Below are 19,485 nucleotides of genomic sequence, written 5' to 3' on the forward strand. Positions count from 1 at the left end.
CCCCAGGCTTGCATATGTGTGTGTATATCACAGCAGCTTACTACAATGAAAAGCCATACAGTAAAACCATAAAAAAAATTAAGACAAGCATTATTAGACCACTGTGGAAGGCCTGTGCACAGGCCTAGTGGAACAAAAGAATTTTCAGTAGGCATTTAAAAGTTGGCACAGAAGGCGCCCGCTGAATCTCCAGTGGCAAAGAGTTCCATAGGACTGGGCGAATGACATGACAGGCTCAGTTTCTTTCCTGGAGGAACAAAGCCACCTCCTCAACCTCTGCATGCACACACACACACACATGCGCGCACACACACAAAATTGCCGCCAGAGCCAATGAAGCAAAGTGCACCCTCTACTCCTAAGAAAGTAAAGACCTCAGAGTCTCCCATTTGCCAAAGGTTCTAAGCAAAGTGGTGAGCATGCCCCAATTTCACAAGAAAGTCGATAACCCACAGGACTGGGTGCTGGGCAGACTCCAGCTTCCAGAGATTTTCAGCCCCCAATCCACTCCCATACCTCTTTTTTTAAAACACCATTTTACGCCTTCTGATGGCAAGGCTGGCCCTGACCTCAGGTGCCAAAGGAACATCTCCAAGCAAGCTCTCCAGCAGTTAAGTGCTTTGGTTGTCCTTGCCTAACTCTCTTCCTGCCCCCTCTGCCCCAGGACGACCAGAGCGCACCAATAAGGCAATGCAGCCAAAGTGACAGAATTCATTCATCAAAATTAAAGAGGAAAATTTACTCAAGTCACAATTTAGACCTGCAACTTACATGTGATTTATTTGCCCAACTGCAGCTTTGTGCAGATGGCAGGAAAATAAATGAACTGGAGGGGGCAGGCAGCCATAAGGGGTCATACAAGATCTCATGCAACCTTCCCAGATCTTGATAAGCAAGGTGAAGGCTCTGGGAAGGCTGCGCAACACCTCTGGAAGACTGTGTGAGACTCCAGCAAGATCTCACAGAAGCTCCCCCGCCTCTTCCAGAGGCCTCGCATGACCTTCCCAGAGCCCAGTAAGACAGGGACAGTTAAACGGGAGTGATTCTGGGGTTTTTCCTGGCTTTGCATGATTTTGCATTTGCATGTGAACCCCTGGAATGTAACCTGCAGGCCTACTGTATATTCATTTTAACACAGAGAAGCCAAAATGGGAATGCTACAGTGCTGAAGGTGTGGAATACGAACACAGGAAGCCTGGTTTGCATAAAGGTCAGTCTACAGGGTGAAAGGACCATATCAAATGGCCCTTGCTCTGCTACCCATCCCCCTTCAAAGGAAACCTCTTCTTACCATAGGCGTTGGGGAACTCTCCGGGTCCCGGTCCTGGGTAAAATGGTCCAGGCCCTGGCGGCTGAACGGGATATTGTTGTGGGGGGCCCACATACGGAGGGCCGCTATGACGATACTGAAACAGAAATGGCACAAGAGGCTCAGAAAATGGCGCAAGGCACTTTATGAGCAGGAAAAGCTATCCTGCTAACTTATTAATGATGCCATTAATGCAGTTCCCCACTCGGCCCTGCAAATGCCAACTCTTGGCCTCATGGCAAGTGCTGGGCAGTTTGTCGCCCACTTCCTGACCTGCTGGTCCCTTGGCAGCAGGGACTAAGTCCACAATCAATACAATTCCAGACTACTTACTGGCCTCTCTTCCTACACCAGGCAGAGCAAAGAGGGAAAAGATGCAGCAGTGGAGGGCGATACAAAGGGCGCAGCCACCTACCTCACAGGGTTGTTGTGAAGACTTAAAAAGGGGGAGACTGAACATCATGGGTTGTATCCAACAGTAGGCCTGCTCAGAGGAGATCCATTGGAATCAACAGACTTGGTTAACCTAGGTGTGTTCATTTTGATGGGTCTACTCTGAGTAAAACTTAGCTGGATACAGTCCCATGCGATGCTGCTCTGAACACCTTTGAGGAATGCTGGGAGCTAAAAAAGCAATAAATAAATAAAACAAATATATTGAAGATTCCAAAATTCCAGGGGAAGGGTCTCAGCAAAGTGGCAGAACCCCTGCTTGGCATGCAAAAGGCCCCCAGGTTTGATCCCTGGCAGCATCTTCACATAGGGCTGGGAAAAGACCCCTTCTCCTGAAACCTCAGGGGCCATTGCTGCCAGTCAGTGTAGACAATACTGAGCTAGGTGGGCCAATGGCCTGGGTAAGGCAGGTGCCTGCGTACCAAGTGCCAGAGATTCCTCCCAGACCTGCACCGATTCCCCTTTTCCACCCAAGGACTGAAAACTCAGGGGAAGGAGGGAAACGGAAGCACACCTGTGCTGTGGATTTAACTTGCACCCAGCTGAGTCACAGGAGGGCTGACATTGAACACAACCTGCAGGCAGCTGCAGATACATCGTCACCACCAGCCGAATTAAAGAACAGGAGCACTTACATGCCTCCCTCCCTGACTTGCCCTACCTGCCATTAATGGCAAAACTTTACAGTCAACTCGCAACTTGCGCCGCGGTTCCTTTCTGGGGATGTCACATAAAACCAAAATTGCTTATAGTCAAAACAACCCTGGAAACACCCTGGCATGAGCATCACTACCTTGCTGAAATGCCAGTGCATTGTGTGGGTCTTGCCCTCCCCATGCAAGGCAGAGAGCTTTTAAGCTCTCTCACTTGCTTACCAGGGACTGGGAAGCTCTCACACAGGCTTAATGAGTTCTTCACCTTGCGTAGGTTTCATTTGTGCCCTGTTAGCTGGCTGGGTGCCAAGCCTGTGAAGCTGCGATTGTACAGGTTAAGATGCAAGTCAACTGTATCATTTTAAGGGTGCTGTGACCTTACCTGTGGTATACAGTACTGGGGGCCCTGAGGCATTGGATACGGCATGGGAAGGTGGTTCACCATCATGATGTGCTGATTGGTCTGATAGACAGCGGTTGGCGTCTGTGCACCAGGACGGATGGAAGGGCTGCTATTCTGGATCGTTGCTCTGGGAGGCTGGATTTGAGGCCTCTGGAAAAACTGGAGGAGGGAAGCAAGGAGCCCCATATTTTAGCCGGCCATCTCCTGGAAGAGCAGTGCGCCGCACTCATGGTGCTTTCGCCATGCACCTGATCAACAACTAGCTGGCCCTCTCTGGCCAAGGGTCTTCTGCCTCGGAAGCCCACTTGCCCCACGTGCAACGCAGGTGGGCGGGGAAAAGTGATGCGTCTGACCAGGATAGTCTTTGCATCTAACGAGTCCTGCCCTGGAAGTGAGGGGGCAGGGCAGGAATGGTGATGGGTGTCATTTGGAGATGGACTGTATAAGGCCACTTCTCTAAAGGGGTTGCCAAGAGGAACCTGACACCTGCCTAGGCCAACCACACACTTACCTTCCCTGACCTGCCTGAAACTGGGGAAGCTTCTTCATCACTTCAGGCATGATCTAAGTAGACGGCAACCCCTTCCTGGATCTAAACTTAACTTCTCTGACCATACAAATGTCAACCAGAGGACTAGGGACGTGTGACGACGACATCTCCCAACGCTCAACATTCAATGTGCGAAATGATGCGTCAGGCACTAAGACACCTGGCCGCTAATGGCGCATGTGATCGAGAGGCAGTGAGGCCATGCAGAACCAGTAGTGAAAGTTACCTGGATGGGTCTGAATCCTCCCTTCAACAACGAAGCAAGAAAGCAGCAGGAAATAGAAAGAAAGCCAATGGAACAGCTGACAGGTCAACAACAGGAGGGGTGGGTGGGGTTCCAGCATGCAACCTAAGGCCCTCCTTCTGCCTAGCCCCTCCAGTAGGCATCGAGGACTCCTCCCTCGCCAGAGTCACCATCATGCAACAGTCTAGGGCTTTCTAAAATTATTATTTGTTTCACTGACATTAGCTTTCCTCAAAACACAACAAGGGACTAAAGCTTCAGTGGAAAGAAAATGGCTAGGAAAAGTTGTCCTATCGACAACTACCCTTTCCTGGGGGTGCCTTCTCCTCTCCAACAGAAACAGCCCAATGATCATCAGAACCCTGCTAAAATCCTCTTGATGGTCTCAAAAAAAGATGAGAGAAACCAGCCCCAAGTTTAGTGGTCAAGCAGGAAGGGAAGGGAAGGGAAGGCTCCCTGCTTCACAGCCACAGGTTGTCTGCAGAGGACAGAATGAGCCACCTGTCTGAAGAGATCCACCTCCAGGGTGGATAGGGAGGAGGAGAAATGCAGAAGATAACCCCTGGGATGCGGCTACAGGCAGGGACGGACAGCTATGCTGGCTATCAAGAGCAGCTTTGCTGGCTGGCAACTCCAGGTTTAGATGGCCATGAGGCCTCCTCTTTCAATCTTCTGCACAGAAACCAGGACACACAGCGGGCCACTGACAAATTTTGTCCTGCTCTAAGCAGTGCAAGGGGGTTGAGCTCAGGGTCAAGTCAAACCACAGCCAGCAGGGATGTACTGGCTGGCCTCGGACAAGCCTGCCTCAGTTCTCCGAGATTGTCTGGGCCACCCCTCAAAAGAACAACTTTCGACCTCCTGAGACAGCCTGTGGGGCAGAGAGAAGGAAAAGTGATGCTTTGGAGCTTTGCATTTTGTTTCCTGTTTAGAGAGCAGACCAGGTCCAGCAGCCACTCAGGGACTCAACTAGTCAAAGTCTCTTTGATGATCAAGCAAACACAACGAAGTACCTGACCAGCTTTAAGAGCTGGAAAGAAATCCCAAAATGCTGCTCTGAAAACAGCACCAGAAATGGGTCTGGAAGGGGAACATGCAAGACTCCTGCAGCTGCTGCTCCCCTCCCAGATCCCAACTCCTGCAACTTGCAATACTAACAGACTAGTGAAGAAATTCAGGGTTCCAGACAAGATGATGGAGGCCATGGCTACAGCAGAGAGTCAGAGATGAATTGGTGTTCTTTTCTCTGTTTTATAATCGTTCTGTCAAACAGTTCAAAATACCAGCCCCTGTTCCAAATCCCACTGGAGGAGCACTTTGTGCTAAATCAGGAACACAAAGAGTCAAGGCCAACCCTATGCAGCAGGCCCACTGGTTTGTCCCTGGCCCTCATGGCTGGTGCTGTTAAGACGCAGGCTTTGTGATGGTGGTCATCAGTGGGATGCCCAGACACACCAAACTTCCCAAGCCCAACAGTTTCAGCTGCCTGACAGAGCAGCCTCCGAATGAGAGGATGAGCAAAACTGCTTCCATTAGGGAAGAGGTAGGGGGCCTCAGACCCAGGGCCTGAACACAGCTCTCCAGGCTTCTCGATCTGGTGGCCCTCAGGACTCTAGGCAGCACCAATCACTAGCCCTTGCTTTGAACCCCAAATGTTTTAGCCTTTCTGGAATGTGCCCTTGACCACTAGTCACACTTCTTGTTTGCCTGAATGGAGGACAGAGTGAGTGTGTGAACAAATAGCTCATTTTCTTCCAGCATCAGAGGAGGGGTGGATCTGGCTCAAGGCACCTAGCTGCAGTTTGAGGACAACATCTTGGCTGGGTGGTGGGAAGGTTACTCCCCTGCTACTGATTTACTCTCTAACATGGTATCTTGGGACCCTCAGATACTATCTAAGGAAGGGGGGTGGGAGAGAGAAAGAGAGGAAAAAAGAAAGTAAGTGGAGATGGGAGCTTGAAGAGCTCAGAAGAAACCCTGCCCTTTGGAAGGTGACAGAGCCGATCGGGGAGGGCAGGGATTGTTCCACCTGTGTACCACACCAGAAGTGTGCAGAAGGGACCAAGCCTGCTGGAGAAACAAGACTGGCACAAGAATCCTTGCTCAGCAGTCCCGAAACTAAGAGGCCTGACAGAATTCACAGCATCTGCCCAGCGGGAACTAAAATAGAAATTTTCTTAAATAGAAAATGTGATTCCCTAATGAGGCAGGAGTCAAAGGCTGCCAAGGAGAAACCCCTCCCACTCTAAGGCAAACCTCAGTTCCTGGTAAGCAGAGTGTTTTCACACCCTCCCTCCTTTCCTTGACAAGGTTTGCTGCTCCTCCCCACAGGGGAGTTCACAGTTGCTTCCAACAGCTTTGTGTTGCACATCTTTGTGCAAACACTTTGCGCTAATTGAATGAGCGCAGAAGCAAGAAGGGTCCCAGGAATAGCACTCCTCCTGGAGGAAGACGTGCCCACAGCCCCCTCGGTCTTCAAATAGCAGTTGGCAAGTTCAATGAGCCTCACCAAGCGTCACAGCAGCTGGGCCGGAGGAGCTGCCAGTTAATGGCGCGAGCACATGAGTCACACTGACCTGAACATCTTATGACACAATAACTGCAGGAAATGATGCCTGTGAGAGTGCTCTGCATTAGACTATCAGAGTTCCTGTCATTTTCAATGGCAGCAGGAGAGAGGGAAGGAACCTCAAGTTGCACCTGACAACCAAGAAGCTCTCCACAACTCTCCATCAATCCAGTTGCCTCCTCATCACCCATTTGCTTTGAGCCATTTGGTAACATGTGAAGTTAAGCAGAACTCTGGTTCCAAGCTAACCCTTGATTATTTTGAGTTGGGTTTCTAATCAATGGGACACCATAAAGGTTTATGGCAAGTTACAACACTTTTCAAAGCCGTCTCTAAAGCTAAGCTAACCTAACTGTAACCGCGTCCAGCACTGAAGATGGTAAAAGGATATTTGAAAATCTACAGCACCAGCCAGGAAGCCCAGTACTCCCCTGCTCCCCCACTGATATGGACCCTTTTAACAGCCACAGAAAATATGGGATCCGGCATCTCCAGCATGTAGAACTGAAGAAACCACAACATTTTAACCAGAAACAGCACCTCTAAAAGCCACACCCCTCCACACAGCAAGTAGCAGCCACAAGAGTAACTCAGGCTGTCTGTTGGGGGGGGGGGGGAGAGAGAAGATGAGCAGATCATAATTAACTTATTCCCTGATGATTTAAGGCTACATGGGGAGGAACTCCCCTCCTATGATGTGACTTGTGTGATGGGCTACACAGACCTACACTTTCACCACTCCAGTATGCTTCGGCTCAGATGAAACAACAGTGCAACCCCCTTCTCATGAGTTGTTTCTGACCAAGGATGGGTTGTAGAAATGTGGCGGACTCATAGGTCCATCCACAGCAGTCAACCTCAGATGCTGAACACCTCCCCTAGATGCTGCCTTGAAGGGGGCATGGAAGGTGGGCTGGGCCAGCCCCACAAGACCAGAGAAAAACCCCTGAACCCAGAATCCGATTTCACTATTCAAGATTTTTCTCGTGTTTCCAACTTAGCATGGCTCTATTTGGTAAAGAAAATCAAGCAGTCTCCTGACTGCGGTAGACGTTCATAGTGTTTTTATTTCAGGTGGAATGTTGCCATCCTCAGAATGGAAAGTACTTGGAGTATTGTAATGTGGCAATTGCTCCGGGCAAGTCTTTTGGATTCTGACCCCATTTCCCCTGGTGCCCAAGAGAACTAGATAACCAAACTAAGCACACACACACACACACACACACACACACACACACACCCCTGACCAAGCAAACATCAAAGATCCCAGACCAACAGCCATCAGAAAGCTTTGTGGCAGCAGCAAAAGCCAGGGAGCACAGTTAGTGGGGTTGTTAATTGATGCAACAGAATTAGTAACCGTTAGAAGCTGAAGCTTGACTGTGCCATGGGGTTAGGGGGCTCTTTAGAAAGGGGGGGGGGTTCCTCACATAGAGGAGGGAGAAAGGTTGTTTTCTGCTGCTCCAGAGAAGCGGACACGGAGCAATGGACCCAAACTACAAGAAAGAAGATTCCACCTAAACATTAGGAAGAACTTCCTGACAGTAAGAGCTGTTTGACAGTGGAATTTGCTGCCAAGGAGTGTGGTGGAGTCTCCTTCTTTGGAGGTCTTTAAGCAGAGGCTTGACAACCATATGTCAGGAGTGCTCTGATGGTGTTTCCTGCTTGGCAGGGGGTTGGACTCGATGGCCCTTGTGGTCTCTTCCAACTCTATGATTCTATGAAAGCAAGGTGCAGGACATGGCCTGCGGAATTAGTGGAGCGCCAGCCAAGTAACACCCCCCCCGCACATTTTCCTCCCAACCAGTTGGCAGCAAAGGGGAGGCGTAGTGAAGAGGGGCAAGGAGGGTACTGTACCTGATGATGATGGGCAGGTCGAGGCCCCGCTGCAAACTGAGGAGAAGCAGGAGAAACAAAAACACAAAAAGGAAAGGCACAGAGAGTCAGAAACACCACAACAAAAGGCAAAAACTGTCACACTGTATGCAAAAGAAACCCACAAGGGGAAATCAAACAAAAAACGCAACACACATGCACACACACACTCTCACGGTCAAAGCTGTGCTGCAGGACAGTGACAGACAGGTACCAAAAACCCAGAAGGTAAAACTCTGCTGCCAGGTGAATGCAATGCTCAAAATGTGGGTGGTGGAGGTGCCTGCCAAAGTTGTTAGATAGCCAAAAGACACCCTAACACTAATATAGTTGAAGGAGGGCAGGGGGAGAAGGGTTTGCTGAAAAACCAAACACTAAGTTATTTTTTTAAAAAAGCAAGGCAGGCCAGCCCTTGCTGATGCGCATCAAAGCTGAGTGCAGGATGGAGAGCCCTGTCTGTGGCACAGCCACAACTTGAAAGACAACTCAGCCTCACCTAGGGATGCTGATATCTTAGCATATATGAAGCTTTCTAAGTGCAGCTGTAGAAACCTCTAAAAACTTCACTGGGCTCTCCTTCCTTTTTTAACGGAAAGCAAGCAAAATCCTGCGGCATATTCAGTGCAGCTGAGCGTGTGGGGACGGGTAGACCTGCAATGCTGTAGAATCAACTCAATATTTCTCCCCTATCCTCTCCCACAACACACATGAGGAAAGCCACACTCACTATCCCCCCCCCGAACATTAACAGAAAATCTGCTATGAACAATAAAGCAAAAGGAGACTGCAAATGAGTTCACAACAACAACCAACAAGCAGAAGAGAGTGTCATCAGAAATCAAGGAAACTACCAGAGCCTTCAGATCAACTGCCACTACCTTGCGGAAACATCTGGAGAGTTCAAGCTCTTTCTCAGCAGAAACCAGCTTTCCTAAGTGCCAAAGTTTACTGTGATACACTTAAATAACCTACTTTCCACACCAAATATAATATTCAGAAACAGAAACGGCAGACAGTCTCTCACTAGCATACAAACCTACAGAACAGGCTGCAGCGTCTATTTCAGGCAGAAAGAGACCACTTGTTTCCCATCAAAACGCCTAACAGATAAATGTCATTTTTTTCTCAAAACCTCAATGTGCTTCTTGAAACTTCCTAAACACTTTAACACAGCTGAACGGACAGTTTCTGGCCCGTTTGCTCAACTCTGCCATTCTACTGATCCTCTAGCTGTTGAGAAACACACAAATTGAGAGCAAGAATTGGCTGCTAGTTCTTATATTAAATTTGGCACAGAAATATGGTTCAAAATTTGCTCTGCCTCTAGTGTGAAAAGTGGGGGCACAAGCAAAGTAGGATGGTAAATATCTGACCAGAGAAGCATAAAGCATAAAGCATGTCTACTTCTGGTTAAATAGGTTGAGGGATAGAAAGTCTATATTCCCAGAAAATCAGCAAATGCACACCAGTAACAGACCAAAAAAATTGGTGTTCATCTGTCCAAAAGCAAAAGTACCTGTCTTATCACTGTTCCACAGGAAGTATCACTTCTAAACAGCTCAGAAATCAGAGCCAGATAGTTGCAACTTAATAAAATTATGTGAAAACCAACGGCCCAGTAAACATGTTATATGAAAAATAAATAAAACTTCAACGTTAGTGGGAGGAAAAAAGAAAGACCCTAGTCTATTTTGCACTTGTCACCATTGGCTATTGGCTGCATAATTCCTGCGGACAGAATTCTTTCTCTCTGCCTCTCTCTCTGCCCCTCTCTCTATTAAGTAACTGTAAGCAACAGAACAAACTGTAGTCACTGCTGGCTCAGATTAAAAATAGGTTTCCTTTTTCCCTTTGCCTGGAGTTACAATTTTTGCCTGCCAGATGCTGGTCTTGCTTCCAATTCCTTCTGTGCATATTTGGCAGGGGGCCCCCTCTCCCGCCATGGGTTAAAGCTGTGTTGTGGGCACACTGGCTGTGGCCATTTGAAAACAAAACCTCCCACTATAGCTCTTTCTTCTCTTCCCCACTTCAGCATTTTCGCTACGATGGCCAAATTGCTTTAAAAAGAAACAAAAACCTGTTGCAATTTAGAAATTCACTGAAAAGTTTTTAAAGTCTTCCGAACTGGAATTAGCATGCAGAGTGTGAGGCACTGGCCCTGCTGTAACAGAAAACTTGCCTGGGAATGACACCAAGCTACCTGAATGGCAAAGGTAGCCATGTCCAGGCAGAGGCTGTGCAATTGCCAATGGCCCTTGAATGCAGAAATAGATTGGAGTAAGCTGAAGGGCAGCTATGGGAAGAAGAACTAGGGTCCCTTCATTTGCCAGCACAAAAACAACTCCAGGGCCCACCAGCTCCCTCAGCTGGGGCTCTGGTGCCATAGTGGGTGGGGGGCTGTCTCTCTTTCTCTCTCTCTCGCTCTCCCTCGCTCACCCTCCCCCAAGCCTCCCTTCAGGGCCACAAAGGGGGGACAGGGAGAATAAACCAATGGAAACCAAGCCCAGAACGAAATGCAAGAGCTGCTCAGCCTAGCCCATTTTGCATTTGTTTTGGACTTGCGAGGGGAGGAGGAGAGGTGAGTGGGGGAAATGAAATGTTATGTGAGCAATTTTTAGTCATGGGGTGGTAATGATCACAAAACGTGACGATGGCAGAAGACTGCACGCAGGGTAATATTTTAGAGGGGGGGATTGTTCATGACCACAGAAAAATGGCTGACGTTATAGGTAGCTTCTTCTGTCTTAAGGTTTCTGCCAAAATTGGGGAAAGTTTTGAGGAGTTCTTGCCAATTTCCCTCGAGTGACTAATCCAATCAAATGCAAATCCCCCACAAGGGCTAGAAAAGTAAATCTCAGGTACCTGATCACTCAGACCACCTGAAAAATTTGTAACAGGGTTATTGGGTTGTGGCTGTTGTGGGTTTTTTTTTAAGGAGGGGGCACCCTGCCTCAATTTCTTCCTGCCACCACCTTCGACAGCCTTGGCCCCTTCCAAACTGCCGCTGAATGCGGCAGCCCGCAAGACACAGCGGCTTAAAGCAGAGATCGGATCAGTGCTTTTCTGTAGATCAGTCAACAATGTGGTCAAAAAATGAAACCAAAAAAAGCAACAGAACTGAAAGGGGTGCCGCGGGGGCACGACTGCCTGCAAGAAGGGAGTACAGTTTGTTATATTGCTTACAATGCAGTATTTTATCCAGCCTCTTCCCGCCAAGGACCTGTAAACCGGACTCTGTTCCAAAACCTTCCTCCGCTTCCAGTTGTCTGGGCAATGTACTGGCACTGCTCTGCTGGGCTGTCAAGAAAACTGGTTTAGAGACACGGCTCTCGAGTCAGACTCTCCCCTCTCGTTTCAGCCATGAATGTTTCAGCTCTTGCTTTTTGCGCATCGTAACAGGGAGGAACATGCCCTTCTACAGTAAGGGTGACTGGGGATGGAAGGGTGTCCCTTCTGCTGCTCAATACCAGTTTGTCATGGAGCAGGATTGTGGCCAACTACTGGGGCTGAGTGAGGAGGGAATGAGCTGGAGGGTCCTTTTCTAGACAAAAAACAAGAGTGTGCAGCTGGAACCAGCTGGGCTGTGAGCACAGGAGCCCAGAATTGCATTGGCCGCAGGAAACAAGTTTCTCCTTCCCGACTCGCTACAAGCCCTTTAAAGAAGGGGGCAGTAAAAGGTAAAGACACAAAGGGAGGGGGTGTCCATGCATCTACCACACAACAGCCACCACCAGAAGACACACCCTTGAAAGGCACAGGTTGTATCACTCAAACTTATGATGCAAGGTGGTATGGATCAACACAAGAGATTGAAGCCGGGCTCAGGGCCCCCTCTGGCAGCAGGGCACCAGTACCGTAGGCAATGACAGAAGTGCCCAGGAGTAGGCATTTACAGGCTTCTGGAGAGCAGGCAGGCAACTCAAAAAAGGATCTGACTCTTCATCTCTGAGAGCCCCGGAGGGCTTCAACACTACGTCACTTGTGCCACCTGGAAGCAGAGGGGAAGTCCTTCGGGTGCCTTTTTCTCAGGGAAGCTACTCGCAAAAAGGTTAGGAAGTGCAACGCAATGGCTTTGCTGGACGGCTGGACAGATGCAGCACAACACGCAGGCAAAATAAGGGCTCCCTTACCGGCGAGCGCGTCTGAGGCTGGGTGCTCATTGTCTGAGGGGCCTGCGGGTACACCAGCGTAGTCGGTGCGGCGTTCTGTCCAGAGGGGTAAGGGGCCTGCCATGGGAGAGAGAAGAAAGATGGTTAAAGACATGACAAGCAACGGCAACCGGGATGGAAAATGCCTTCCCGCTGCTGCCTCAACTCTCAACTAGACTTACACTTTGTACCTTCAGACATACGCCATTGATGCAAAAGCCCGGATACAAGGAACTAACCTTAACTTCAGGTTTTCAACAGTTAGGGGGTGTCTACTATCTCACTTAAAAGTAATGGTTATCTTGAAGGCACTTAACTGCAACATTTGCCATGTTGGGTCAAGAGCAAGAATCTGTCCAGCCCAATGTTTCATCTCCTGAATGATGCTGGGGGGGGGGGCTGAACCATGGCAGAGATAGCTGTCCTCTGTGTCTGCCAGCAGTGCCTGTAGGCCAAACCATTTGCTTCTGAGACTCTATACACCAGGTACTCCCACCCTGCTGGCTTGCTCACCTCACTGACACAGAATCTCACACACCTCATCCTCCTCCCTGCTGGATGGCTCAGTGGCACACTTAGCGCCAGAAATGTTTTGCTAATTCATGCCAAGAAGCAGCAGAATATTCAGCCCGTTACAATATTCATCAGGAGACTATTTGGCTCGAGAAAAACATTTCCGGATTTATGTCACAGTGATGCGACTGAGGCTTAGTGCCTCTTTATAAGACAGGACAATGGCAGCTTGCACATCTGACACCCACACAGTTTTAGAAGACTTTAAAAAAGAAGCTCTACTGTTGCCCTTTGACTCTATGTGGCCAGGAGTTAAATGCACCTTCCTTCTTGCTCCCATTAACAGTCCAAGCCTCCTTGTAAGACTACAGCAAACAGCCCCGTTCCCAGCCCCCTTGGTTGCTCCAGGGCCCTGTAGAGGAGGAGATAAGGCCCTTTGCAAAAGGCAGCAACACAGATAAAGCAGGTAAACCTCTTGCAGCCAGTTAAGTCTAAGCAATGACACCTCAACTGTCATTTCACAAGAAAAGCAGTGCCTTCTCCTAACAGGCCCCTGCGTTAAGGCCAGCTTGTTGGTAGGAGGGGAAGCCTGCCCAGCAACAGAGCTCATAACACAGGCTGGAGGACCCATTCACATAAGCAAGCAAACTCCCCATCACCCCATTTCAACAGAGGCAGCCCACTCAACAGAGCACCACACCCTGAGCCCTGGAGCAGTCCTACAGCTTAAAGCAAATTGCAGTGCCAGAGCAGCATACCCTTCCTCCATAGCCAGTTTTGACACACAGGCTATGAAAGGAAAAGTTCTTCCACCAAGCAGACTGGCAGAGGAGGCTCAGTTATCTATCCTGGTTGTGGAGGATGAAACCTTCCTTCCACTGCAGCTAACACAGGACTCAAACAGACTGATGGTGGTAGAGAAATGGAGTGATCTATCCCTCCTCCGTTAGTCCATTCACATGCCTGAACAGAATTCCCGGTCACTTATGGCTACCAGGCTAGTGCTTAACTGCAAGGCTGGTACAAAGGGTAAGCCAAGTGACAACTGTATGCAGGTTGCCTGTGCGCGCCAGGCTCAATCCATAATTGGTCTCTGGGTGTTCAAACAACTGCCAGGTTTAGAGCAATACCTGTTGCCCTTCCATCAGGGATCACCAACCCATATGCCCCCTAAAAGATGCTATGGACACCTCCATAAGCCATTGCTCAATTCTGCCCATCCTTCAAGGCTCTCACTGAAACATGTGACACTTGCCTTTCTTCCATCCCAGCTGAATGGGATAATTATCTTGCCTACTGATCTCTGCTTGGCACAGAAAGATGAATGCACATGAGAATTTTAATCGGCTTATTTGTCTGAAAAGTGGTGGATCATTAAAGTTTATTCTGTTCAGCATTTTATGATTTGCCTGCCAGATGCAATGAGAGAACCAGGGAGTGGATCATTCTAAAATTCGGGGAGATAAAATACTGCTGTGCATATGTGTGTGCGTATGCGAGGTGTGTGTTTTTTGTGCACAGAGGTACTTTTTTTTTAAAGAGTCTCTTATCATCAGGTACATGTGACTACAAACACTCAAAGCAGGGCATAAGGCAGTCATTTGGCTCATATTGAATGCAGAATTCCAAGATGGACCAGGCTAGGTTTCAAAGTCAGCAGCTCAAAACTGTGAGATCTTGGACCTCAAGAGTACACAGCTGAACAAAGGGATCAGTGGCAGAAATGTGGTAAAACACAATTAGTAACACCCTCTTAGGTCCCTAGTCGGAACCCACTGCAATGTTGCAACCTAGCCTAAAACAAGTTGCAACAGCAACAGTACTACCACCATACAAATAAATGGCCAAAAAAAGAAGTGGGTACCCTAATGCCATTCTGGGCTAAGGATAGGTGCTGAATCTGAAAAGGTTGAATGAAAACTCCTCCTAAAAGGGGTGTGTGACAATAAATCATACTGTCCTTCCCTTATTACAGTCAATAGATTAAAGTCAAGTGCAGCTTTCTGAGACCGGGTGGATTTTGGTCCCACCTTAGCACTGGACAAGCCCAATACTCTGGAAGGGACTCTGGAAGTCATCTAGTTTAAGCTGCTGCTCAAACAGCACCCTATTTAAGAAAAGTTAGTACAGGGTATGCACAGATACTCAGAAGCAGTTTGCTAATTAAAACATGCCAGAAAAACAATCACGACTGTAGTGATTTGCCTTTGACAGAGGCAAAATCCAAAGCAGGCACCTAACCACCTTCCAGGCTGGTGGAAGGGAGGGGCAACAGAGGGCAGCCAGGGCAGCCTGAAGCAGCAAAATAGCATTTTTCAGGAGCTGTTCAGTTGCATGGCTCTGGGGATGACCAGATGTTTGAAGCCTGCAACTGTCTTGTTAGGTGGAGTGAAATGGCAAATCAGACAAAGATGCAGCAAGGTCACTTAGGAAGCAAATTTTGGCTCCAGTCAGGAAACATTCTGCCCATGAAGCACCCCTAACTTTTGCCAGCCTCGCTGCATCAAGCCCACTGCAATGACTCAACAACCCAATCTCTTCTCCAATTCACTGTCTTTGTCTTGGAGTACATCAGCAAGCGGCAATTAGCAGCCACATTTCTGAGTCCAATTTCAGAGCCCAATTAGCTGGCCCAGAAGGGCGAGATGAAAGCTCCAATGTAATCCTGGGGAACCAATCAGGGTCTGGCCTGGGGTGGGAAGAAGTGCTTCCTGCCATGCACCAAGAGCATTCCCTGCCACAACAATCTGTATCCAGGTTAACTCCAATTCTAGCCTGTCCAACCTCAACATCTGAGGGTTGGGACATGTATTATTTTTTTAAAAAAAGCAGTGATTATTTCTAAACTTTACAAATGCTGTAGCACCGTGAGACACAGCAATGAGTGATGACTACAATTTGCAGAGCACTTCCCACATTCACACCATACATTCAAAGCAGGATTCTTTGGGGGAGGCCATATGCTTCAAATGCATGGTGCAGATAAGCCCATGAACATGTGGACTTAAGGAGGAGGAAGTTGTTTGTGCAAATAAAAGCAATTACTAGACAAAGTGTCTAGCGCTCCTCAACCTTTTCACGGGAGGCAATATTAACTTAGCAGCTTAAACCTTTAAGAAGTTCTCTTCTCCTAGCAGCCAGGCTCATTAACAGCACCATACTGGAACAACTTAGAGGGGGATTTTCTGACAAACTGGAACAACAAAGTGTGGCAAACTGTATTTGTGGAAAAATTAAATAAAACTGACACAAGGCCTGAAGCACAAAGACTCATTTGGAATCAAATGGAACAGTTTTGTTTATGTATATGGCTAAAAATGAAAACAGAGGACTTTCCTTACGTTACAAAACTTTGGTTAACTTAAACGGTTTATCACCTTCTATACAAACAGTAGTCTGGGATAAGAAGCTTACATTATTTGGTAGTTATTTTGTAAGTACTGCTTAAACACCAGCATTCAGATATATGTATGTAGATGTTATATGTTTGAATGAATTTAATGAAGAAAAAAAAGAAGAAGCAGCTGCCTCTTCCCGAGTCAGCCAGCTGGTTCATTTAACCCAGGGCTGTCCTCTTACTAGTGAGGACTCTGCAGGGTCTCAGGCAGAGAAGGGTGACCCCCAGCCCTGCAAAGAGACTGGTGAATATGGGGCTTGATGCAGGCAATGGGTGTTCTTTGCCGCCAAGCAATGGCACTTCCTCCTTCCTACATTATCTCGGAGTAAGAGGTATGATAAAGGAATTCTTATGTGTTTCAAGTTGTCAAAGAATCCTCTCACCATGGACCTTCCCCCTCATTCAACCCCCACCCTCTGTTCCTGCCAGCTGAAATAAGCAAACAACAACAAGGGGAGGATTATTTTTATCTGCATTTCGAAAGGAGTTAGACCTGCTGTGCAACAAGATCCCCCCCCCCCGCCCTTGCACTAAATGTGCCAGGAATAAACAGGCGAAAGCCAGGCTCACGTCAGGGGGAGGCTGAGAAAATGCTGAGTCACGCACAGCTCTTGCGCTTCCTGCTCTGAGCAGCCGAGTGGAAATTTCTGCCTCAGCGCTGTGAATTCTTTCAGCACCCTGAGAACTTTCCGTGCCCACAGGAAGTCACTTGCCAGGTTAAATGCTGGGTGCATCTGAGGGACCACCAAGGAAAGACATGACAAAACCAGCAACACCTCACACCCTTACACAATCCCAGCTCTGAAATGTCCCATGGATGAGGACAGGCTTGCAGTCCCTGGGAAGGGTTAGGCCAGGGATCACTCTCACAGCATCTCATGAGCAGGCCGGACCCGGAAAAGGTATGGTTCCACTCTCACCACCTTAATGCATTTGACAATTTAATCCTACTTCTAGCTACAAGCAACAAGGCCCCTGGGTATTTCATGCTTTCCTTCGAAAGCCAGCCGTGACCTAATGACACTTAAAATAGCTGCCTTAGATTTCAGAAGGCCTTTGTGAAATTGTTGCCAAAACAGCTCACTGGAAAAGCATCCATAGTCCATAAGATGGCTCAGTGGCTTCAAAGCTCCTTAAAGCCACACCGTCTCCATCCGTCTACACAAAGTTCCACGGAGAGCTATTTATATAAAATATAGATATTCTCTGCCTATCAATTCTGCATGCAGAATGTAAGCCAGCACTAGCAAATGCTTCCTTTAAGGTTCTCAAAAGAGGGATTCTTTTTTCTTTTCTTCTTTAGGGAATGGAGTGGACCACATATCAAAATATCAGTCCAGCTGCAAGAGTTTTGCTTTTTAAAAGAAGCAAAAAGAGGAAGGCTGCATCCTGTGACTGCAGAGCTAAACTTCTCTGAGATTATTCCTCAGCCTAGCAAAGGACACTGCTGGTGATCCAGGGCAAAAAGGAAGAAGACTAGCATGTCCTTACATGAAATGGCCCAAGAGACCTTGGCTGGCACTGCTGCACGTTCCCATCTGTAGAGCTTCCTTCTAAACACAACATGCTTTTGAGTCACATTATGAATTAAAGCAAACCCCCATCTCCTCCCACTCCATTGATGAATTGCCGCAGCAGGCACAAAACAAAATGCTTTTGGGCACTGGGGACAAAAGGACAACAGTCAACATGACTTTTCCTCAAAAGCCCACACTGAAAATGACATCCCACATGCTGTTTTCTATGGCAGCACACCGATGACAGCGTATTACATCATGCCATATTTACATGTGATATGGGATCCAAGACACGCTGCTTTATTAAAGCAGAGTCTACCATCAGGAAGTGCTGTGGAAGGCTGAGCAAAGAGTTGGAAGAGACCCTGAGGATCATCTAGTTCAACATCCTGCAACGCTAGAATATGTAGCTGTACCTTACAGGGATTGCCCCTGCAATCTTGGCGTTATCAGCACCATGCTCTAACCACACTGTTACAGCCAAGAGGGTACCAAGCTGTAGAGAACTCTGGAAATGCCTTGCAGGAAAACATGACTCACTTAAGGCACCACATAGGAGAACACTACTCACCAAAGCCTATGGCACAATTCCTAATGCCTTTTCCACTACTACTATACTTTACCCAGCCAAATGGGACAGGAAGGGGACAATCCTAGAGTAAGCCACATAGGAAAAGGCAGCCAAGGTCACAAAACTCCAGAGTCGTGAGTGGGTGTGGAATTTCTGAAATTCAGAATCTCTTCATTTCGGAAGGCAAATCGCTGGTTCTGGGCTACCTGAATATTAAACAAAGTCTAACTACATTCTTGGGAGTTAAATAATAAACCTCCTATTCATGAAAGCTTAGAAAACTGCAAAAACCCTTTCAAGTAGGATAATAAAAATATTTTCCCAGAAAAGCATCATGTAGATAGGGGACGTTTTATTCTCTGCCACTCAGAGCATCATCAGTTGGGCCAAGAAAACTCTAAATCAAGGGGTAAAACACTCAGATACTCAAGTGGGACACCTTTGCAAGAACTCAACAGGGCTGCACGACTATGTTAACCACAGAACAGCTTTGTTACAAAAGTTAAATGTCTTCTATGACCCATTCTCTGTTAACCCACTTCCCTCCCCGTACATGCCTTACAGCACCACTTCTCTATTCTCCCTTTGTGAGCCTCTCTTTTCCCCTTTATGTGCCACACCATGTGCTTCTGGGTCCAGGAAGACAAAAGGAGCAACACAGAAGTCATGATGCAAGCTGCATTTTCCTGTCCCCACCCCTTTGGACCGCTTTCAGTGGACCTTGGATAGCTCTCCACGGCTCCCACACACCAACACATCATAAAGGTTTGGAACCGAAACTTTCCTATTTTAATTAAACACCTTCCTAAAGGAAACATTTTGAACCTGAGCAATGAGTGAGCGCCAAACCAAGTATAAGCGACTTTCAATGCAAGACCAGCCCTCCCTCGGCACTGCCAAACTGAGGTTAGTGCGAAAAGCTTCACTTTCTGACCTCCTCACATGCAAAATCCCTTATAAGCAATCCTGAATAAAGGGTGTGGAGGGAAAATGGAATCCCTGCTGTTTGAGGGACAGCCCAAGTAGTCAAGAGGGTGGCACCCAATGCTCATCCTACTCAGAGTAGACCCACTGAAGTTAATGGGTATGACTAATGATAATTAATTTCAGTGGGTGTACTGTGTGTAAAACAAATGTTGGACACAACCCAGAGTGTATGGGGGAGGCAGATGTGGGCCGACAGGTACAGCAACTGCCAATGGCTGGGAACACAGGTGGGCCTTTAATATGCTAAGCCACCATCCTCAGACTGGACACGAAGCTAAGACTCTCACCCTGCACAT

General features: G+C 47.9%; 1 protein-coding gene across 29 annotated transcripts in view; it reads right to left on the reverse strand.

Annotated features, from left to right (window-relative positions):
- Nucleotides 1-19,485, reverse strand: part of EIF4G3 (eukaryotic translation initiation factor 4 gamma 3) — a 79,562-nt gene that overhangs the window by 29,963 nt on the left and 30,114 nt on the right. For 14 of the 29 annotated variants that reach the window (XR_014158735.1, XM_081870688.1, XM_081870682.1 and 11 more), the window contains 6 exons: nucleotides 12,187-12,282; nucleotides 11,240-11,353; nucleotides 8,039-8,074; nucleotides 3,595-3,615; nucleotides 2,798-2,977; nucleotides 1,292-1,406 (listed from right to left, as the gene is read on the reverse strand). Coding sequence is in view for 28 of the 29 variants with exons in the window: in XM_081870702.1 (XP_081726828.1) it covers nucleotides 1,292-1,406; nucleotides 2,798-2,977; nucleotides 3,595-3,615; nucleotides 8,039-8,074; nucleotides 11,240-11,353; nucleotides 12,187-12,282 (562 nt within the window). In the remaining variant the exon portion in view is untranslated. The remainder of the gene's footprint in view (nucleotides 1-1,291; nucleotides 1,407-2,797; nucleotides 2,978-3,594; nucleotides 3,616-8,038; nucleotides 8,075-11,239; nucleotides 11,354-12,186; nucleotides 12,283-19,485) is intronic. The other 15 variants (XM_081870694.1, XM_081870689.1, XM_081870698.1 and 12 more) reach the window with 4 other exon arrangements.

The sequence above is a fragment of the Podarcis erhardii genome (genome assembly GCF_964252035.2).
Source record: "Podarcis erhardii genome assembly, chromosome: 7".
NCBI lineage: Eukaryota > Metazoa > Chordata > Lepidosauria > Squamata > Lacertidae > Podarcis > Podarcis erhardii.